Genomic DNA, 18,725 nt, shown 5'->3' with positions numbered 1-18,725 from the left:
CATTTGGCTCAGCCCAATGAGGGTAATGAGACAGAAGCTGCCCTGAGGGGTCTGTCTGTTCCTGCATCTTCCCTTTCCCCTGGGCTACTTCCCTGGCTTAATCCCTCCCCTATCCAGCCTAGAAACTCATTTTCTTCTTCTTCTTGAGGATTCGGTAGACCCTTCATATTTAATATTGGTATGAAAGGGGAAATAGAGCCCCAGGAGAAAGATCAGAGTTTTCTCTTCTGTTGAGGCATCAGAGTCATTCTTCCCTTAATGAAGAGGAACAGCGGGATGGATAAAAATCAATGACTTAAAAAAATAAATTGGATTTTTAATTTAGGCTTAAAAAAAAAATCTTTCTTGAGTAAAACCATTTAAAATTAAGTTTTAAACCTACGTTAAGACCAATTTATTCTGGTGTGTTTAATCATTCAACATTTAAAAAAAAAATTAAAAAATGTGGTGTGCTGTCAGAGTTTCCACATTGGGCTCCTGAATTTGCTTGATTTACTTTGGTGACTAAAGACAGCATAAAGAAAATGTGGAGTTATTGTCTTTCCTCAGTACTCTACACTTATTTTCCTGAAATACAGCAATATGGAACTTTTTCCTCAAACTACAATTCACATATTTTGCCTCAAATCACTTCTGATCTGAACCACAGAAAGCAAAGTGCCTCTATCATCTGGTTAGAAGCGAGGTGTAAGATAAGTCTTACTAATTGTAAAATCTTTAGTGATATAGTAGAAGGAACTATTACAGGGCACACTTTATTTGACTGATTGAAATAATTAGCTCAAAATGTCAAGCATAGACTGTTTGAGAAGACAAAGTGCCTGCAATTATTTGTGTTTTAAACATTGATCCTATTTCTGCAGATTATTTTTTTCCAACTTACTTTGGTTACTTTGATAAACATGTACAGTTACAGAACTATATATGCAGACGTAGTATGGCTATACTTGGTCATAAATCAACAGGTATCAGTAGCTACCAGCCTGAGAGAATCAGCTTCTCTTTAGAAAAATAACTGAGCAATATTAATGCAAAACAAAGCAAGAATAAAGCAAAGTTTTCTGCGTGCTGACTTAAGGGTGGCAATTCGCTCTCAGCGAGTTCTGTGCTGAGACTTTGGAGAACATGGTGGGAAACCCACTGGTTTAGCTCAACAGGATTTAATGTGCGGTCAACCAGATGCGGTAGCACAGGTGTCACAGAATTACAGTGCCTCTGCCTTTTGGCATGCCAACATCTGCCTTGACACAGACACGTTCCCCAGGGTCTGCCAAGGAGGTGGCAAAGGCACAAGTGTGCTTTGTGTGCAGGAGGCTGTGTGGGATGGGAGTCTGCTGCTTGATCTGCACACAGTTGTGGTTTTGCTGTTCAAGGAACTGAGACTGCCTTTTCTACCTCAGCAAGATACCGATCTATTTGCATTTGACCGTTATCTGAGTTAGATGGAATGTATGCAAGCGGTCCCTGCTGGTGAGATACTGGTCAGTGAAGCTACAGAAGCAGGCTAGAAAAAGTAGCTGGAAGGAAAACTTGATCAGAAGGTTCAATGGCTCTTCAGAGCATGAATTAAAGTCCTGCTGCTGCTTTAGGACTGGTCTCCACACACAGCCTTCATTTGATACCATACATTTATTCCAGTTGCTTTCAGTCTGAGGAGATGGAAGCGCATCCCTGCTTTTGGGGTCTGAGGGCACGGGGCTAACTGGCTGCGGTCACTGGAAGGAGGGGTCTGGTGCGGGCAAGCACCATTCACTGCCAGCCTGGAAAGTGTTTTGTTCTGGTAGATCCTTACAGTGATGTAAACTGTTATTCAGCATTGGAGGGGAAGGGCCTACTCTGGGTTTGGTTTCTGGTTTTAGCACCCAGTTACCTTTTTGGTACATGCGGTGGTGGCAGACAGAGCAAATAGCATTGCACAGGGTGCTGAAGCTCCACGTTTTCATATGCAGCTTCAGGGTGCAGTTGTTGCAGGATTTACCCCAACACAGGTTACGCTTGGGAATAATTTTTTCACTTACTCATCATCATCCTGTTTTGTTTCTTTCCTAAAAGCTTTTTTCCCCTCCTCCCCCACTCCCATCCCCCTGTTGTCTTTGTGCCTGGTATTTTTCCACACTTTATTTCCTAAAAGACTAGCAGGTTTGACGACGCATTGTGATTTCTTTTCTACAGGGCTTTATGAAGGAAGCTGGAGGCAGTTCTCATTAGTCTCACTGACATCTTTTATCACTTATCAGAGGAACAAGCAAACGGAGAGCAATTCCTTTGATCATGGCAAAAGTAGAAAGAGTATTAAAAACCCTATGAAGATTCACTAAGTAGAAAGTGGAAAAGACAGTCTGTGGCATGTTTCAAAGAAGTAACATGATTTAAAGTTGCCAGATTTGCTTGTATATATTAAAGAATTGTTAATGATGCTACATTTTACATGCATCCCAGGGTGGGTTTTTTTGTTGTTGTTGTTTTTGTTTGAAGAAGAGGCGAAGGAGTTCTGAAGTAGAATGGATGGATTAGAGCAATTGGAAAATATCTCTAAAGGGTGAACTGTGTCAGAAAGGAATCCAGAGATTCAATGAAAATTGTTGAAAATAAAAATAAGGTTGTACGGTGCCACAATGGATCGGAAAGAAAAAACACCCATCCTGAGAGGATGCTGAAAAGCCTTAAGAATTCCCTTTCTTTTGGAGGCATTCTGTAGTGAATCAATGTGCTGCTTGTGAAGGCTGCATAGGAGCGGCAGTACTTGCAATTATCCACGTGTACCTGACTGCCTAACTCTGACCTCAGTTTGCCATTCCTTCCTCATTCTATGGAAAAATCTGGTTTTTCTAAGTATTGCCTCACCTAACATGTTGCCCTCATTGTGTGTCTTCTGTTATTAGCAATAGGGCAGCAAGAAATGAGAAAGAATGCATTCCTCCCCACAGCTATTGAGCATTCTGTAGTCTAGAGCCACCAGTGCTTTTCTGTATGGCTGGAGCTCAGTGAACCCACTGCTTATGCATGTCTTTCTGACTTGGGAACAGCTCGTATCTCAAAGCATCAGATCTGAATTGCTTTTGAATGCCCTCATCTTAAGCAGTAAAAATACAAAGACCACAAATATTTAGCCATTTTCTTCCAACATAGACACAGTGTTATCCGTGCCCCTGTGGTGTTCTTTACTATCAGAGCTAATATTTCACTATGTTGAATTTGATTCTGATATGATGCAATGAGGTACGTTTCTATAGCACCTTTTATGCAAGCATCCCCAGAGCACTTTCAGATCAAGCTAAAATTAGCTTTGAACTACATACACGTTCCTAATAGATGCAATTTAAAATAAATTGGTAAATAGAAGGTGGAAATATATATGTATTCAGTTCAATGTTAAAATGGGCAAAAGGATATTGGAGTAACAGAGGAGAAACTGATGTAGTGTTTTCTTCCATAACAGCCTTGGAACATGATGAGCATCATGTGCTGCTCTCATGCTACTGGCCAGAATAAGTTGTGTGACTGCTGTGAGTGACCTGGGGGTGGCAGGTGAAGTACTATATTGCTGAGTTATTAGATCTCCGTGTGTGTCTGTGCTGTTCTAACACTTGCTGCTTCTGATAAGCAAACAATAAAGTCACACAATTCCTCGTGATACCTGGCCTCAGTTGTATGCTAGGAAGACAGTGGGAGGGATAGAGAAAAAGTTTTGAGAGACCCAAATAGTGGGTGTTGTGTTTTGGTTTGGTTTTGCCAGAGTAGCAGGTTTGGAAATAGAGCAAGAACTGGGTGATAACTCAGCACTTAGGAAAAAAGAGTTGCCAGAAGTTAAGAGTTGTTAGGAGGGACAGCCTAACACAGGTGATGTGCTAAGGAGGAAGGCTGAGTTAGATACTTCCCCTCGTCTTATGATCGTAATGCAAAGCAGACTGACGTATCAGCCTTCTCATTGTTGTAACACTTCTAATCTTTTTCTCCTTCAAAAAAGACAAAAAGTTGAAGGTAGCAGCTTGGTCACCACTGTTTCTCCTTTCTGGAAGAAAACTGTGCAGCCTGGCAGTGCGTTAAGCCTACTTGAGGAGATCTGATTTTTGGATTTGTGTTTTTTTGAAATTAAGAATTTTACCAAAATAAGCAGACAGAATATGGGGAAGAGCATACATTCAAGCTACACAGCATCCATTAAATAAATCCCATCTGAGTTTGGGGAAACATAGGCAAATTAGGGAGTTAAGGTATCACTGGAGCCTGTGCAGCCAACCCTTTGCAGTGAGGCAAGTCACATTTCTGTTGGTGGAGCAGTGAAGACTGTTGAACTGCATGGTGACATTGTGAGAGGAATGCCAATGGCAGCTATAAACACAGCCAGCAGAAAGACGACCTCTGGGTTGATGCAGAAATAGTCTGACAGAGCCTTTCATGTGCTTCCTCTCACTGTGATTAGGTGTTCTTTGTTTTAGCATTTCCTTTGTTTGGTTGTTTTTTTTCTGCTGTGTTTGCTGCTCACTCATGTTCTCTGTTGTTAGTGTCAGTGGCATGCTACAGGGTGGGAGCAATAAGGAAGACTGCTGAGATCAGATAAAGGATCCTTATCTGCCTCATAGTGTAGGCATTTGAAAGGTTTGAGGTGGTGGCAGCAGATAGGCTGAGTGCATCTGGACATGAATTACTTTCCTATACAAGAGATATATTTGACAAATTAGGTCAGTTATCATTACATTACCTCACAGCATGTCAAATCATAATTCTAAATAGATTTAACATTTAAAATGCATTCTGATATTACAGTACAAATCAAGCTCCTTACAGTTGCTATGTGGGCCAGTCAGATGCGCAGGGAGCGTATAAATTGAGGAACAAGTCAGTAGGGTTCACTGCTGCTTGGGAAGACTACATAATTTATACCACTGATTGTTTACTGGTAAACAAGTGTCCTCTGTGATAACTCCTCAAGATAAAAAGAAATGTAAGTGCATAAACCAAATCTGCTTCTTTTTCCTGTCATTCTCTCTGAATTAATGTTTTACCTTTCAAATCCCCGTGACCCTTTGTTCTCCAGAGGAGAGTAAATAAAAATAAACTTATGTTCTTCCTTTACCAAAGTTTGCCAGCATCAGTTCTGAGAATGAGGCCATCTGTCATGTGACTGAGCTCTACTCCTTGCCCACCCATTTGTTTCCTTCCTCCCAGATTTCTCTCTTCATCATTTCCAAATAACACACTTCTCTTCCTGGCTGCGCCTTCTTTGAGTCTCTTCTTTTGATCATCACAATTTAGTTTCACGGCAGACTTCATAATCTCATGGGCACCAGAGCCCTCTGCCAAGGTTTATGCAGATTTAAAGCCTGGATTAATCTGGCCTGGTATTTATATAAAATGTTCTGAACATGGCAAGCACTATAAAAGCACTGTACGTTATGACTGAGTCCATGGAAACCCCCTCTGCTAACTCAGCACATATTAAGCTGCTGCTCCTGGAGGTAAGGTGAAGTGACAGAAACAGCCAAATCTCATCTTTGGAGATTGCATCATTTTTTCTCTCTTTCGGTCTTGTCCTTATTTTTTTTCCTTCCAGGGTTTCTGGAAGAAGCTGAATAGAAGAGAGGGAGATCCCCTTCAAAGATCTTAGCTCCTGAGAGGCATTGTTTGACAGATTTTGGCACAGCCTCACACTGTTTACTAAGCACCTTTGAAAGCAGGTAGCCTTGGAAGAAACCTTTCTGGGGAAATAAAATCTTGATGCAGGGGAGGCTGCTTTCAAGCTCTGGTCTGGCACCCATGTTGGGGGAAGGCAGCCTCCAGGTCCTGGTTATCCCAGCAACCTGAAAGATCACAACACAACAGAGGGAGCTGTAGGAAGATGAATGGTGACAACAGCCCAAGGTTAGTCGATGTGTCTTCACCTTCCATGTTAATAACAAGGGGATAATGCTTGAAATAAGATGTTGTATGGGGAACTGTTAATCACAGCCTGAACCTCTGATTAACCATCTGAGGCAAGTGATGGGTCAGCTGCAGGAGCACAGGTGAAGGTAATTCAGCTGTTCTCCTGGAAGGGTGGAGCTTGACTCCATGTCTCCTAGATCCCATTTAAGGGCTGACCACCCCTAATGCAGCATTTCTTTCTAGAGGTCGTTTCTGTGTGGAGTTTCTACAGTGAGCCTCAAAATGTGTGAGCATCTCGACCATGTGCCTCAACATTGGTGAGTCTTTCCTATATACTTCTGTCTATCCATCTATTTCACCTTTGTATAATTACAACTGTACAGATGTGTATATATTGCAAGGCACTGGAACAGGTTGCCCAAAGAAGCAGTGCCTGCCCATCCCTGGCTGCATAGGGCTCTGAGCATCTGATGGAGCTGTAGGTGTCCCTATGCGTTGCAGGAGACTTGGGCTAGTTGGCCTTTAAGGGTCCCTTCCAACTCAAACAGTTTTGTGGCTCTGTGCTGTGTGGTAACTGTTTGGTCATGGCCTGAAGCACTGATTGAGCACCTGTGATAAGGACCTGCTCAGGCCTGGGAGCACAGGTGAAGGCAATTCAGCTGTGTGAGCAGAAGGGGTGGAGCCTGGCTGCACCTCTTTTAGACCTCATTTAAAAACTAACTGTCACAGGGGAAAGGGTCTTTGGTTGGAGGTCTCTCCTTGTAGAAGCTTTCCCTTGTGAAGCTGGAATCTTCTGATAGAGGTGAGCAATCTTCTTCCCTTCTTTTATTGTAGATTTCTATTGTGCTGGTCCTTCTGTCATCACACCACTGTTGTAATGCCTTTCTTGTTGTATTGATCTGTCCGGTTGCTACAAATGCATTCTGTTTAGGATATATTTACACCTTTATGTGAATAAATTATTGGTACTTCAAAGTATTGTACAGTAGTCAGAATCAAAATGTGCTCAGCTCTCGTTTTCCCCACTGGGAGTGCAGCTACCTAAGATGGAGTCAATAAGCTTTTCCGGCACTGTTCAGAAGGCATTATGGGTTCATTTATTTTTACTTCCCTCCCCCCATTATTTGATAGTTCTTTTAAGAGTTGCGAGTTTTACTTAGTTCCTTTTGATCAGAAGGAAAAGGTACTGTAGGAACTGAGGCGCTGCAGTGACTCTGGCTTTGAACTCACCAGGTCTAAAAGCCTGCAAGAACGTTTTCCCTTTCAGCTTTCCAGCCAGCTCATAGAGCTTGCTGGCTGATAAAGGGCTCTGTTAAATTGTCCTGAAGGACAGCTAGAGAGCTAGGCACTGTAGTCTGAGCTCACAATGGAATTGATACATGTATATATTTAGTTTAATCGTATTAAAATGTAAACATCAGGCTTGAGGTGTGTGTATGTATATAGATATCTATTTAATTTCAAGCAATTCGATCCTTTCTGTTTGTTATAGAAGTTTATTTTTCATTCTCACGCTTGCAGAGGCGCTGCCTCCTGCAAATGCTGCAGCTCCATCTTGTGGCAACGCGGGGTGGAGGCAGATGGGAGAAGTTAAGAAACCAAGGAAAGGCGTTGGGATTGAAACTTGTGTTTTGGGAAAAGCTATTTGGGGCTTCGTTTTGGGTTTCTGAGGCTACTTGAGCACTGCTCGGAGTGAAAAGCATTTAGACGACAGTCGTTTGAAGAAATCAGTTGATCAGAGCAGGCCATCTATTTCTCTTTATTTTTCCTTGCCTGAGTAGCCACAGACATACAGGTGTGAATTACTGATAGAAGGTTACGTGTTTTAAACTGTGTGCATCTATTACCACGAGGTTCTTTGAAAAGTAGCTTTTATCTGAGTTTCCTAAAATGTCTGGCAAATATTTATTAAGCATCAAAACACCCAAATCTGTTTGCTCTGTGCATTCATCAATTCATGTCTGTCTGCCTTTCCACAGTCTATAGAGATTGTGTGTGCATTTTCATATGGACAGTAGAGCTTATTCTGCTCTCAATTATGTTATAACAATTTATTTAGGTGTATTCGCTCTAAACTGTCACTGCTTTGACATGAAATGAGTGTCTTCATATCTGTATATATAGCAAATACACGCTAAGCATGATGAACATATGCTGCAATGTCATCTTAATGCAAACAGCGGGTTGGTTCTCTTGGGGTTCTCACCTCAGCCAGATGGGAGCTGACATTGAGTATTTTACACCGTTGCATCCGGGTTTAGTTTTTCAACACATCTAGTTCTTGCCTTCAATCTAATAAAAAATAAACAGTCTTGATTTGCTCAGCTGCTGTCTGGGCCACAAAACCTTTCTAGATTCCAGTTTGTGTCCTGAGCTGGACTCCCATGCTGCTTGTATGTAACTGTTGAATTCAGTAAATGTATTTAGCCTTATTAAGATTCAGAAAAGCAAATATTATCCTCCAGTGATGCAGCAGATAACAGCAGTTAATAACAAGTATGTGATAAAGATCACAGGATTCCCTGTAAACAAGATGCTGCATTGCACAGAGAGCATCTTGTCTGCATATGTTTCATAAGTAACTAGGCATCCTCATGGGCTTCTTTAGTTATTTTAGAAAGTTGTGTAAACAGCATTATCTACTTAATGCCCCAAATGATATAATAATTGATATGGAAATGGGGCAAAGCTCTATAGATTGTAGTACAACTCTCTGTGGACTCTGGAAGATGATCTGCCCAGATTTTATTTAAATTTTATTCTGGCTTGTTTGCATGCAGCCTGTGGTTTGTTAAATATGCTGGGCAGATGCTGGTTGGGCAACGTTGGCTTTTTTTGGCCTTTTCTTTTAGAAATGCGATTTTATACTTGGATTCTGTATACTTCAGAGCTAAGTGTCAGTGACAATGAGAAGAGTAAGAGCCTACTGGAAAGCTCTGGTGCATTGTGTGTTGTTTGTTTCGACTGAATGGCAGGGAAAGCAGATCATGATGGGTTGCTAACAGCTATGATACTCCTAACAGCTATGATACTCTACTGTTTGTCTCTTTCTTTTGGTGTAGATTGCAAGAGCAGGAAAGAGAAATACTGGAGATATAGAAATTGCTTAAAACTGGAAATTGTGTTTGAGAATCTTTTTCTGTTCCTTCCTCTGGAACATTATATTGGTATTTTTCTATATTCTACGTGTGCATTATTGAAACCCCTTACATAAGGTTTTCTCTTTTGCTACTGTTAAAAAGCAGCAGATGAAATATTTTACTGTTCACCTGTAACATTTTTGAATATATCAGTCAAGTATTTCTGCCACAGACATTGTGCAGTTGTCTTCTGGATAAAGCTGTGTTGTTGTTGACCATCCAAGTTGGACTTAAGAACATGCGATGGAGGCACTGGTCTGTTTTGCAGAGCTATACAGCCTGTAATGCTTGGCCATTTTTCCAGACAAGCAGTGTGGTCTCCAGACCACTAAATAAAACTTGGAGAAAATTGCTTCTCTTATTTGTACCACAATTCCCCAGGCTGTAAAATGGGGAAAATGATATATTGGAATAAAACATGAGTAAAACATAACTTAATAGAAGAGGGCAAAGCAATATTGTTATTCACTGCCATGCCAACAAAAATTGGTTAAGCTATAGATCAGTTAATCCTACGGAGATGGAAAGTTACAGTGTTATCACATGTTAAGGCTAAGCAAGATTTCTCTGATGTGCTGCTTTCCTGGTACTTGCCCTAGCTGGACAGCATGCACTGCTGCAAACGGTGTGTACGGGGCGGGGGGAGGGAAATAAAAGTAAGGAAACTTATTCCTATTGTTTTGGTCTTTCACTGCTGTGGAGGTGCAGCAGAGTCATGGCTGTGCTCCCTTCTTGCCTCAACTCCAAGCTGCCTGAGTATGACACAGACATGATGCTTTTGTCATGGCTTTGTCACTGATTCAGACAGGATGCCATAAGAAGGTTCTACCTTTGGTCCATTGTAACTGTCTTGGAATAGTATATTTTGGGAGGGATCAGTCTTTGAATCTCTTAATTACTCTCAATACTTTTGAGACCAATAGAAAAACATAATATGTGTTAAATAACATAAATAATATGCAGATTTTGAATTTAATGGCTAGCTGTTATAAACTACTTAAAATATAAATTTTCTGTTCTAGGCCTTTCTATTATTCTATGTTTCTTTCCAGCCATTATTCTTGTAACAATGCACAACAGTGTTTTTCAGGTTTGGTGCATTTACAATCAACTGATTCTTTTATACATCTGGGAGGCAGCTTAATACAGTTACTTCTAATTTACAGACAATGTAGTTGGGTTTTTGTACCTGGAGTACAGGCATAGAGGTACTCAGTGGGCTACATTCTGCAGAAAATAATGATCTGTGCTGGCATGACTTGTTAATTGTGTTATTTATGATAATCTGTTTGCCAGACTATTCCTAGTGTATAGGAGAAGTGTGAAGAAGTACAGAAGCAGCTAAATACAAATGTTTTCAGCTTTTAGGAAGCTTTCACAACAGCATTAGGGTCAAGATAAGTGTAGCTGTCAGATACAGCCATGGGGTCGATCAAGAAATTAATGCAATACTTCAGAGCCACTGAAACAGTAGCTGTTACCAGTTGAGCAGTTACTGAGGCAATGCCCAATTTATGTGAACCTCTGAAAGGCAGCAGAGAAGCACATGCTGTGGATAGATTGTCCATTAGCCATATGTCTCACAGCTTGATAATCAGAATTAAATACTGCCATTCTTTAGCCAGATGTTCTCCTCAATCGCACCCTTCCGTACTTCCTTCCCATTACGGGTATATTGCATGGGGTATGAGTTTTGCACTTAGGTCTGAGCTGTGCTTGGAGATTGCCTCAAACAAGGATACACCTTCTATTGCGTGTGATGGAATGATCATTAGTATTTCTCACTCTTGCCAATGCTGATCGTTTACCTTCCCTAAGGTCCTCCCTCCAAAGATATTAATTGGGGTAGGATTCAGCATTCTCAGAAATGCCCAAGTGCTGTTTAATTGGGCTCCACCTGGAGGAGGAGCCTACAATGAGTGTCTGAAGATGCGTCCTTCAGGTTGTGTTGACTGAAAAGATATTTTTCTTCTTAAAAGGAAGTACTATTCCTGGAAGCAAGCAATACTGTTGATTCTGCTGATTAAATGCTTTATTCATGGTATCTTCCTGACTGTCCACACAAAATGGGTTATATTCAAAATACTATCAAAATAAGTAAACCATACAAGACTTTCTGTAAGGAATTTATTTCCAGCAGTTTTAATAAGCTTAGGTCTGGAGTAAATATGAAATTTCCCAGCATGTTGAGAAATATTTATTTTTTTCCCCTTCTTAAAGTTACGTTACCTTACCAGGTAATTTCTGTTCATTACTCTTCCAAGATATTGTGTTCAGAAGGAGCAGGTAGCTTTGTACTTTAATGAAACTGTTTCTTGTATTCATTTTACATATTCCCGAACTGCAAGCTCTTTCAGGGAAAAAACCCGTACAGGATCTTTTTTTGCCTTCCATTCTTCCAGTTTCTCTTGCAAAGACAAAAAATCCTTGCCAAGCTCATATGCCAGAGTGATCATTGCTTCTAGCAGTGGGATATAGTACTTGTGACTGTTACGCATGCATAGGAGTGACAGAGCCTTTTCCCCGTATTCAAAGGCGCTTGCTGCATTTCCCAGGTCCTTGTGGCACACCACAATAGCACAGAGGGTAGGGACAGTTGCAGCAGGGTTGCCTCTGGTCAGCCTCTCCTGCAGACCGATGACTTCTAACAGGATTTCCAAAGCCTTGTTGTACTGGCCGCCCCGCAGGCAGCCATATGCTTCCTGAAGCTCAGGCTTTGTTAAAAAGTCAATAAATTTTTTTGATCTCCTGATATATTTCATTGAATACAGAAGCCTCAGGTAGTCCTTAAAGGCCAGTTTTCTCTCATTGATTATTTCGTCTGTGAAGTTCCCTGTTAGGGCTTTTTTTGGAAAGGTCATATCTTCCATTTCCTCACTGAAATCCTCCAGAAGATTCTTGTGCAGTTTCTCAAAGTCAGAATAGCGCCGTTCAATTACAGACTTGTTGCTGTCAAAGCTTCCCGTTTGCAGAATGATGATTTTATACATCTAAAAACAACAACAAAGAGGATAAAGTAAAATAACTAAGGAATGCTGCAGAATAACACTGAGTGTTATGTGTTGTACAAATATATTCTCCTTTGGTCCTGATCCAAGCACAGTATTATTGAAGGGCCAAATATCTGATATGCATAAACCAGTGGAGCTCCAGGGAGGCCAGCTTAGCTGTGTCACTGTGCACCAGCCGAGGCAAGGACTGTTGGCTTGTTGGCTCTTGGGTGATGACTGTGCTCACATTCAACTTTAATGCACGAGTTGTTTTCTACCCTGGTATAGAGGGGTGCAGAAACTGTTCTATCAATGGTTTCTTTCTGTTTCTATTCCTTGATTTTATTTTTTCCCTTAAAGAGAAATTCTCTGTTTTAATCTTTGTAAATGATCTTTACAGGCATTTCTTGAAAGGTTTGTAAATTTGAGCTGACTTCTCTGATCTCTGTTCATTTGTGTGACATCTTCCTGTATTTTGCCCTGCTCCCTGATGAAAAGCATATATGCTCTTGAAGCAAACCCAAAGCAATCATATGAGTGATTTTTAAAGTTATCATTTTCTCAAGGGCAGCTAAGTGAATAATTTACAAGTACTTGGTTGTTGTTTTTTTTTTTTTTTTTTGTCTTTATAGAGCATGTATGAGAAAGGAGAGAAATAGCATTTAATTAAACTGTCGTTCAGATTGGCTCAATTTTGTTTTAATGTAGCTTTGTTTAACTACCTGCACATACTCCAAGTGATAACCTTGCCCTCTTATAGCTGTACTAAAATGTTTTTGAATTATTCAGTGAGCTGGATAATCTCCAGTGTGTGCAAGACAGTAGCATCTAAATAGATGTGTGTAGCATGCAACAAGATCTTAGGGCAGTCTCTAGACTGCAAATGTACCTGCTTTAAATTCTGAGCTGCATCAGCAACAACAGAATGACTATTAGCGTTTTTAATCTATGGATATCAGAGGCTGCTGCAAAGCATCCCTTTCTGAACATCACTGACCAGGGTACTGAAGGAGACTTGCTCAAGCTCAGTTCTCCAGAAATCCAGGAGTAGAATTAGGAAAAAAACAAGTCTCAGTGCTTTGAGGAAAAAAAAATCCAACCTGTTCTTCTTCATTCCTGCCCCTCATACTCATGCTTTGCTTTAAAATGCGATAGAACTCCATTAAATGACCTTTTCCTAGGTAGGGGAACAGTCCCAGAGGAGTGCTAGCTGGTGGATGTCTTCAGCTTTGTCAACAGCAAAGAATCTTGCACTTGGCTAGCATAAATCTTCAATGTGGAAGTTACACAAATATAATGCAGCTATTAGAGCAGCCTATCTCGGTGCAAGTGTAAGCACGCTGATATTTTTATACTTGTGTGAATTTCATTAATGTTGACAAGCCTCTATGTGTGAAGGGTATTTGAGTACTAATTTGCTTGATATCACTTCTCTGCTGCTGAAGGTTTTATGAAGCAATTGTCTGAGGGTTTCTTAGGGGCAGATTCCACCAGCTATGCCTATGTGAACAGTGAGAACAGGTCCTTCTCAGTATGATCACGGCTCGCAAAGCTCAGGCGTCAGTGAGGCTTTCATGTAGTGAAGCATGCTGTGTGCTGTGCAGATCCCTGTAGAGTGAATGAAAATTAATGATCTTCTTACATATTCATTTTTTCACTTACCACATATTTAGATAAGTGGTGCTCTACAATTCTGGTTGATGGAATTTCAAACAGGAGTTTGACCTGTCTGCACTGGCTTTTTTCATTCCTCCAGTATTCCTGAAGCTCTTTAGTGGTCATTGAAGAGTTGGGACTTAGGGATGCTTTGGAATCTAAAAATGATATATTGAATATTTCAAATTATAACCTTTGCATGTGGAAGGAAATCTTTTACACATTTATTGTGAAGGTGGAGCTTAGAATTTCTGTCATTGTAAAAGTGAAACCTAAAGCATGATAGATTAAATGATTCCTTTGCTAACAGAGACAGCTCCAGATTCTCTGAGGAAAACTGTAGTGCTCTGGAATTTGAAAGACAATAAATTGGCTGCAACATACAAATTTTATCTTACTATGGAAAAGCATTGACAAGAAGCATTGTATGTCCAGGCTGTAACCCCAGGCACAGTCTAAGCAGGTGGTAGCCCTACCAAACCCTGATTTGCTCTTCTGAATCAGGAAATTCCCCATGCTAGGAGAAGATAAAGCTAAGATGTTGCTATCATTACTAAGATGAGGAGATAATATAATGCAGATGCAAATGCTGACTTAAATTGAAATACTGACCATATTCAGATACTTGGGTTGTGCAGTAATAAGTTAAAGCTGAGAAAACATCAGTATCCTAACCTTAAAGGAGAAACTCAACCAGCTCAGCTGAAGGAGGAATTCTCACATCCTCCTTTTCTTTTGTAGCTGACGTGATGCCACAGTGATGTTTATTTGTGCACCTTCCTCTCCACCCATGTATGGTCACAATAGTGCAAAAAATCCCCTCCATATACGCACATGTAAAAATGTAGGTCAGCTGGTTGAACTGTTTGCTCACTGGGGAGTTTGACATAGCTTTCCAAAAGGGTGATTTCTCTGTCTTTGAAATACTGTGATGACAGCTTTCATGAGGTGGTGTACAGGCTAGCAAAGTGGGTAAAAGAAATGGAGCATTTGTATTTCAGTGGGCACAGCATTCTCAGTCTCCTGTCAGCAATGTCCCTGTCAATGCGGTCAGCTGAAGTCAGTCCACAACTTATCCAGCATTCAGAAAATGGGAATGAATGACCACAGATGAGAGGCAGGATAACTGCTTGATGCAGAAACAGAATCATAAAAGCCCTGTAGTACTTCCTCAGTGGCCCCATTTTTACATGTTGTTAATCATTTGGTCAGACAGTTTCAATTATCAGTGCCTGTGGGGTTTGGCTCACTCTCTACAAAGCATAATTTGTTAGAGAGAGGTGCTGTTTATGACAGATTTACAGGCTGAAAATCTTGATGAAGTTGTATATGTTATGTTTATATTTAACATTTTATTCAACAACATATGACAGTAATGTTAGGCATAGTAAAAGCCCAGCAATGTTGCCTTCAGTAGGGTGTATGAGAGACTACTGCCTCAGGTCAGTATCAGTCAAGTGTCTTGTGTCCTTGCTGATACTACTTTACTGTTGTAGTAAATAAAGCAGGTTTTTTTTCTTTTTATATAAAGGATTAATCACTATATGAAGAGTAAACTGAAAGAATGGCATCTACCTTGGAGGTCGTCTTTCTCTGGATTTTCTGTGCTCGGTTCACAGGAAATTTCAGCTTTGGGTTGACTTTGTTCTTCATCAGGAGGAGCTGCGATAGAAAACGTAGCAATCGTGCTTGCAGCTTCCAACAGCTCTCTGTCTGCTGTGCTCTCTGGGTCCTGCTCCATTGCAAAGCTGTCATAAAAGATTATAAAAACCATGACATTGTTTAGTGGCCTTTAGAAGATCCAGTCTGGTAATCTTTTTTTACTGGCTTGCTCACTGCTCCCTGTGAACGTGTCTGAGTGCATCTGTTGTTTCATGGAAAGTAAAGGGAACCACTGGAGAACATAACTTCAGTGGGGGGCAATTCATTCTCCTTTTATTTTGCACTCAACCTCACAAGTGTTAGTTCAGATGAACTCAGATCTGAGATCATTAATATCACTCGCAGCCTGGCTCTCTTATATTGCTAGAAGCTGCTTTTCTGAGGACTCCCAAACTTGCCTTCTGTTCTTAATGATTACATGGGCCTATGAGGCAAAATAAGGTGGTATCTGTAACAGTATAATATTTTTATTTCATAGTTTCAGGTTTTCTCAGATTTGTCACTATGTGCTGAGAACAAAATAAGTCTGATAATGCCTATGTGGAAGGCAATCAATTTTCTAATTATTATGCACTATGTTTTCCTGTTACTTATTCCTTTAGTCGATATACTGCGCTGCTGATAGGCTTGTAGGTCTGTCTTCCTTGCACAGATATTTTGACAGATACTCATAAAATGCTTTACAAAATATACTTCTACTCCATAGACTGGACCGGTTATGCTGCCATGTAAATGTCTCTTTATGATGTTGTTGTTGCTAAGTAACTGTTTAAAACACAGTGTTCTACTAGCAGTTGAGAATGCTTTAAGAGCATCATAAGAACTCTGCCAGGAGGCTGTGTTTGGTTAGTTACTATGAGGGAGTATTTCATATACTATGAGGGGATAGTTCATGAGTGGGTGGAAATCAAATAACATGAAAACCTGCTATAAAATATTCCAAGTTTCCTTGCTAGCAATGTAAAAATGATGCACAAGGAGAAGTTATTGAGCAAGGTGGGCAGAGCTGTTACTACATATTGTTGTGCCACCACTTGTCTACCACACAGTTGAGCAATGCCTGACACAGAGGTAAGGAAATTCCTTCAGCAGACCTGTTGATTTCTGGTAAACTATACAAGGAAAAGCAATTACTTTCCCCACTGGAAATAACAGAATTGCTTTCCTCTAACAACAGCCTTTCCTTTGCCTGCCTTGGCTAAGCAAGAAGATATGGATTGTTATTATTAAGAGCACTGTGGAAGCCCTTATTTTTGGAATTTGGACTAAGGGATGAAATATCTCTGAATGTGATGAGTACCAGTTATTTCCAGCTGCTGTTGGATAGTTATGACAGTTTAGATCAAGAGTATAAACTTTCTAATCTTTGTTTTTTGTGTAAGGATAACCTCAGATACACCAGGTTTAATGAGAAAATTTCTTGCTTTTGAGTTTGTCTAACCTGATAAGTGTGTATTTATATTCAAAGTACATCTTTATATGTCTGTATTTAATGTTTAAATATGTATGCACATACATGTTTTTAACAAGTGCAAAATATGATTTGTCAGAGAAATGCAATATATGCAAGACTTCACATATCTGCCTTGAAAACTATTTGTACTTCACAAAACCATTTTGTTTCACTTTCGCACCTACATGTCACTGTAAGCAGCTTTAACTAAACAACTATTTATTTTTACACTAAAAAAAAGAAATAAATGGAAAACAATACGAGGAAGCCCACAGCGATTTACATAGTTTGACTTTGACCGGACACCGGGCCTGCTCTCTGTCCGAGTAAACACTGCTCAAAATGAGTTACGAGTAACAGCAGAAACCAAAGTGCACAGAATGCTCACCTGGGGAACGCCGAGGAGGTTTTAGCTGTGCTGCATCTGCAGTCCGCACGAAGTCAGGAGAGGCCTGTTTTGCATTTTTAAAAGCAGAAAAATACGTGTGTGTGTGCTTTGAGCGGGCACATTCTGTATGTTACAGAAAGGAAGGAAGAAGCCTTGATTAAATCAGACTTCCTCATCCAATTGGCTTGCTGTTTTGGCGCATTAAGTTTCCTATCTGCCTCGAACAGCCTGGCTGCTGTCTGCAGACAAGATGCAGCGATGCAGCTTCAGCCACAAGGGCAGGGCTGCAAACCCCAGCCAGTCCTACACGTGCAAATACAAAGCGTGGTGGAGGAAAGAGCTCAACAGTCAACACAATTACAAAATCAATGAAAACATGTCCGTGTGGATTTCCAAAACCAAAAAAGCCCATGCTTAGCAAATAAGAGATTATGAAAAATGAGTCAAATATGTAAATGCACTTATGTGGAAAAATATGCCCTGTAGGACATCTTTTAAGTAGAGACTTAACATCCAGTTCAGGAAAGAACATGCAGATGGTACCACAATAAATAGCCTTGTTCAATGTGAAATTGCACTTCTGACAGAAATCCTGGTTCCACACAGTGCTTAAACATCTGATTAATTTCAAATATCTGCTTAATTGAAGTTCAAAAAGGAACATTATCATATTTGACGTGACTACTAAACTTGAAATGAACTTGTGTGTGCCTAAAATTAATCCTGTACTTCAATTCTTTGTGGAGCTGAGGACAAAGCAAAGAATGATGCATTAATCTACATGTCCACCGGCCAAGATGCTTCCTTTTGTACTTCACTTTGCTTTGGAAATTCGCTTTAAAGCATTGGGATAGCTATTTCTGGGTTAAGTAGTGTGGATGTTATCTCTCTAGTAATGTAAGTTTCCCCCATTGCCAAAGCTCACTCAATGAAAGACCAAAAGATTTTAATGCAGCACAAATGTGGGAGGCAAACATCCAAAGAACCGCATGGATCCTGCCCCGCACATTCCTTTGGAACAAACAATTTCAAATAATGTAAGATCAGGGCCAGAAATTGACAATGTCTCTCTTCAGCTTTATTCACAACATAAGACAATGCCAGCTTTAACTTGGACTCTGTCTAAATGTAGACATTGTGCCAAAATAGCTGTCAGAGTGATGAAAAATCGTTCCTACGCAACTCCAGCCATACTGGCAAACCCCTTAACATAGATGCCATTATACTGGCAGAGTCCTTCAGCCCATTTAATGTAATCCATGCAGAAAGTGATTTAAATTATACCAGAAGAGAAATCTGTGCTTGCCAATAGAGCTCTAAGGTGTAGCTGTACCAGCCAACACTTTTAAGTGTAGACAAGGCATGGGTTTCTGGCTTGAATCTCATTCCTTTAAAGTTAGATTTATGGGTTTGGTTACAATTGTGAAAGAAATCCAAGGAGGATTTCAGTGTGTTTTGCTCGTGCTGACAGTTCACAGACCTATCTGAGCTTTGAATTCTGTATTTGCTACTTTGTGTTGCCAAAAAACATTGCATTATTTTGTGGTGCTTTGTGCTCTTGCCCTGGTCTT

General features: G+C 40.4%; 2 protein-coding genes across 7 annotated transcripts in view; one reads left to right on the top strand and one right to left on the bottom strand.

Annotated features, from left to right (window-relative positions):
• The first annotated feature begins 6,110 nt into the window (after positions 1 to 6,110).
• The window catches only part of CYLD (CYLD lysine 63 deubiquitinase), a 38,431-nt gene continuing 25,816 nt past the window's right edge, over positions 6,111 to 18,725 (top strand). Inside the window, exon 1 of one of the 2 annotated variants that reach the window (XM_015873506.2) lies at positions 6,111 to 6,182. The gene's annotated coding sequence lies outside the window, so the exon portion shown is untranslated. Of the gene's footprint in view, positions 6,183 to 16,309; positions 16,385 to 18,725 lie in introns of those variants that run through there. The other variant, XM_015873504.2, reaches the window with a different exon arrangement.
• Positions 11,119 to 17,355, bottom strand: SNX20 (sorting nexin 20). 5 transcript variants are annotated; one of them, XM_015873517.2, is made up of 4 exons: positions 17,155 to 17,355; positions 15,227 to 15,399; positions 13,658 to 13,809; positions 11,119 to 11,995 (listed from the first exon to the last, which is right to left on the bottom strand). In XM_015873517.2, the coding sequence occupies exons 2-4, from the start codon at positions 15,390 to 15,392 to the stop codon at positions 11,327 to 11,329; spliced, it is 987 nt and encodes a 328-aa protein (XP_015729003.1). In that variant the 5' UTR covers positions 15,393 to 15,399; positions 17,155 to 17,355; the 3' UTR covers positions 11,119 to 11,326. The 5 variants fall into 5 exon arrangements, with proteins under 5 accessions (XP_015729003.1, XP_015729005.1, XP_015729007.1 ...); XM_015873519.2 differs by lacking the exon at positions 17,155 to 17,355 and adding an exon at positions 15,998 to 16,102; XM_015873521.2 differs by lacking the exon at positions 17,155 to 17,355 and adding an exon at positions 16,007 to 16,094.

Source organism: Coturnix japonica, chromosome 11, assembly GCF_001577835.2.
Source record: "Coturnix japonica isolate 7356 chromosome 11, Coturnix japonica 2.1, whole genome shotgun sequence".
NCBI classification, from domain to species: domain Eukaryota; kingdom Metazoa; phylum Chordata; class Aves; order Galliformes; family Phasianidae; genus Coturnix; species Coturnix japonica.
This window is presented reverse-complemented; position numbering and strand designations above follow the sequence as displayed.

Coding starts and splice junctions, on each gene's coding strand:
- SNX20 (XM_015873517.2), bottom strand. CDS start 15,392: ATGGAGCAGGACCCAGAGAGCACAGCAGACAGAGAGCTGTTGGAAGCT. Junction 13,810..15,226: donor AGAGAAAGACGACCTCCAAG/GTAGATGCCATT, acceptor TATCATTTTTAG/ATTCCAAAGCATCCCTAAGT. Junction 11,996..13,657: donor ACCACTTATCTAAATATGTG/GTAAGTGAAAAA, acceptor TGTTGTTTTTAG/ATGTATAAAATCATCATTCT.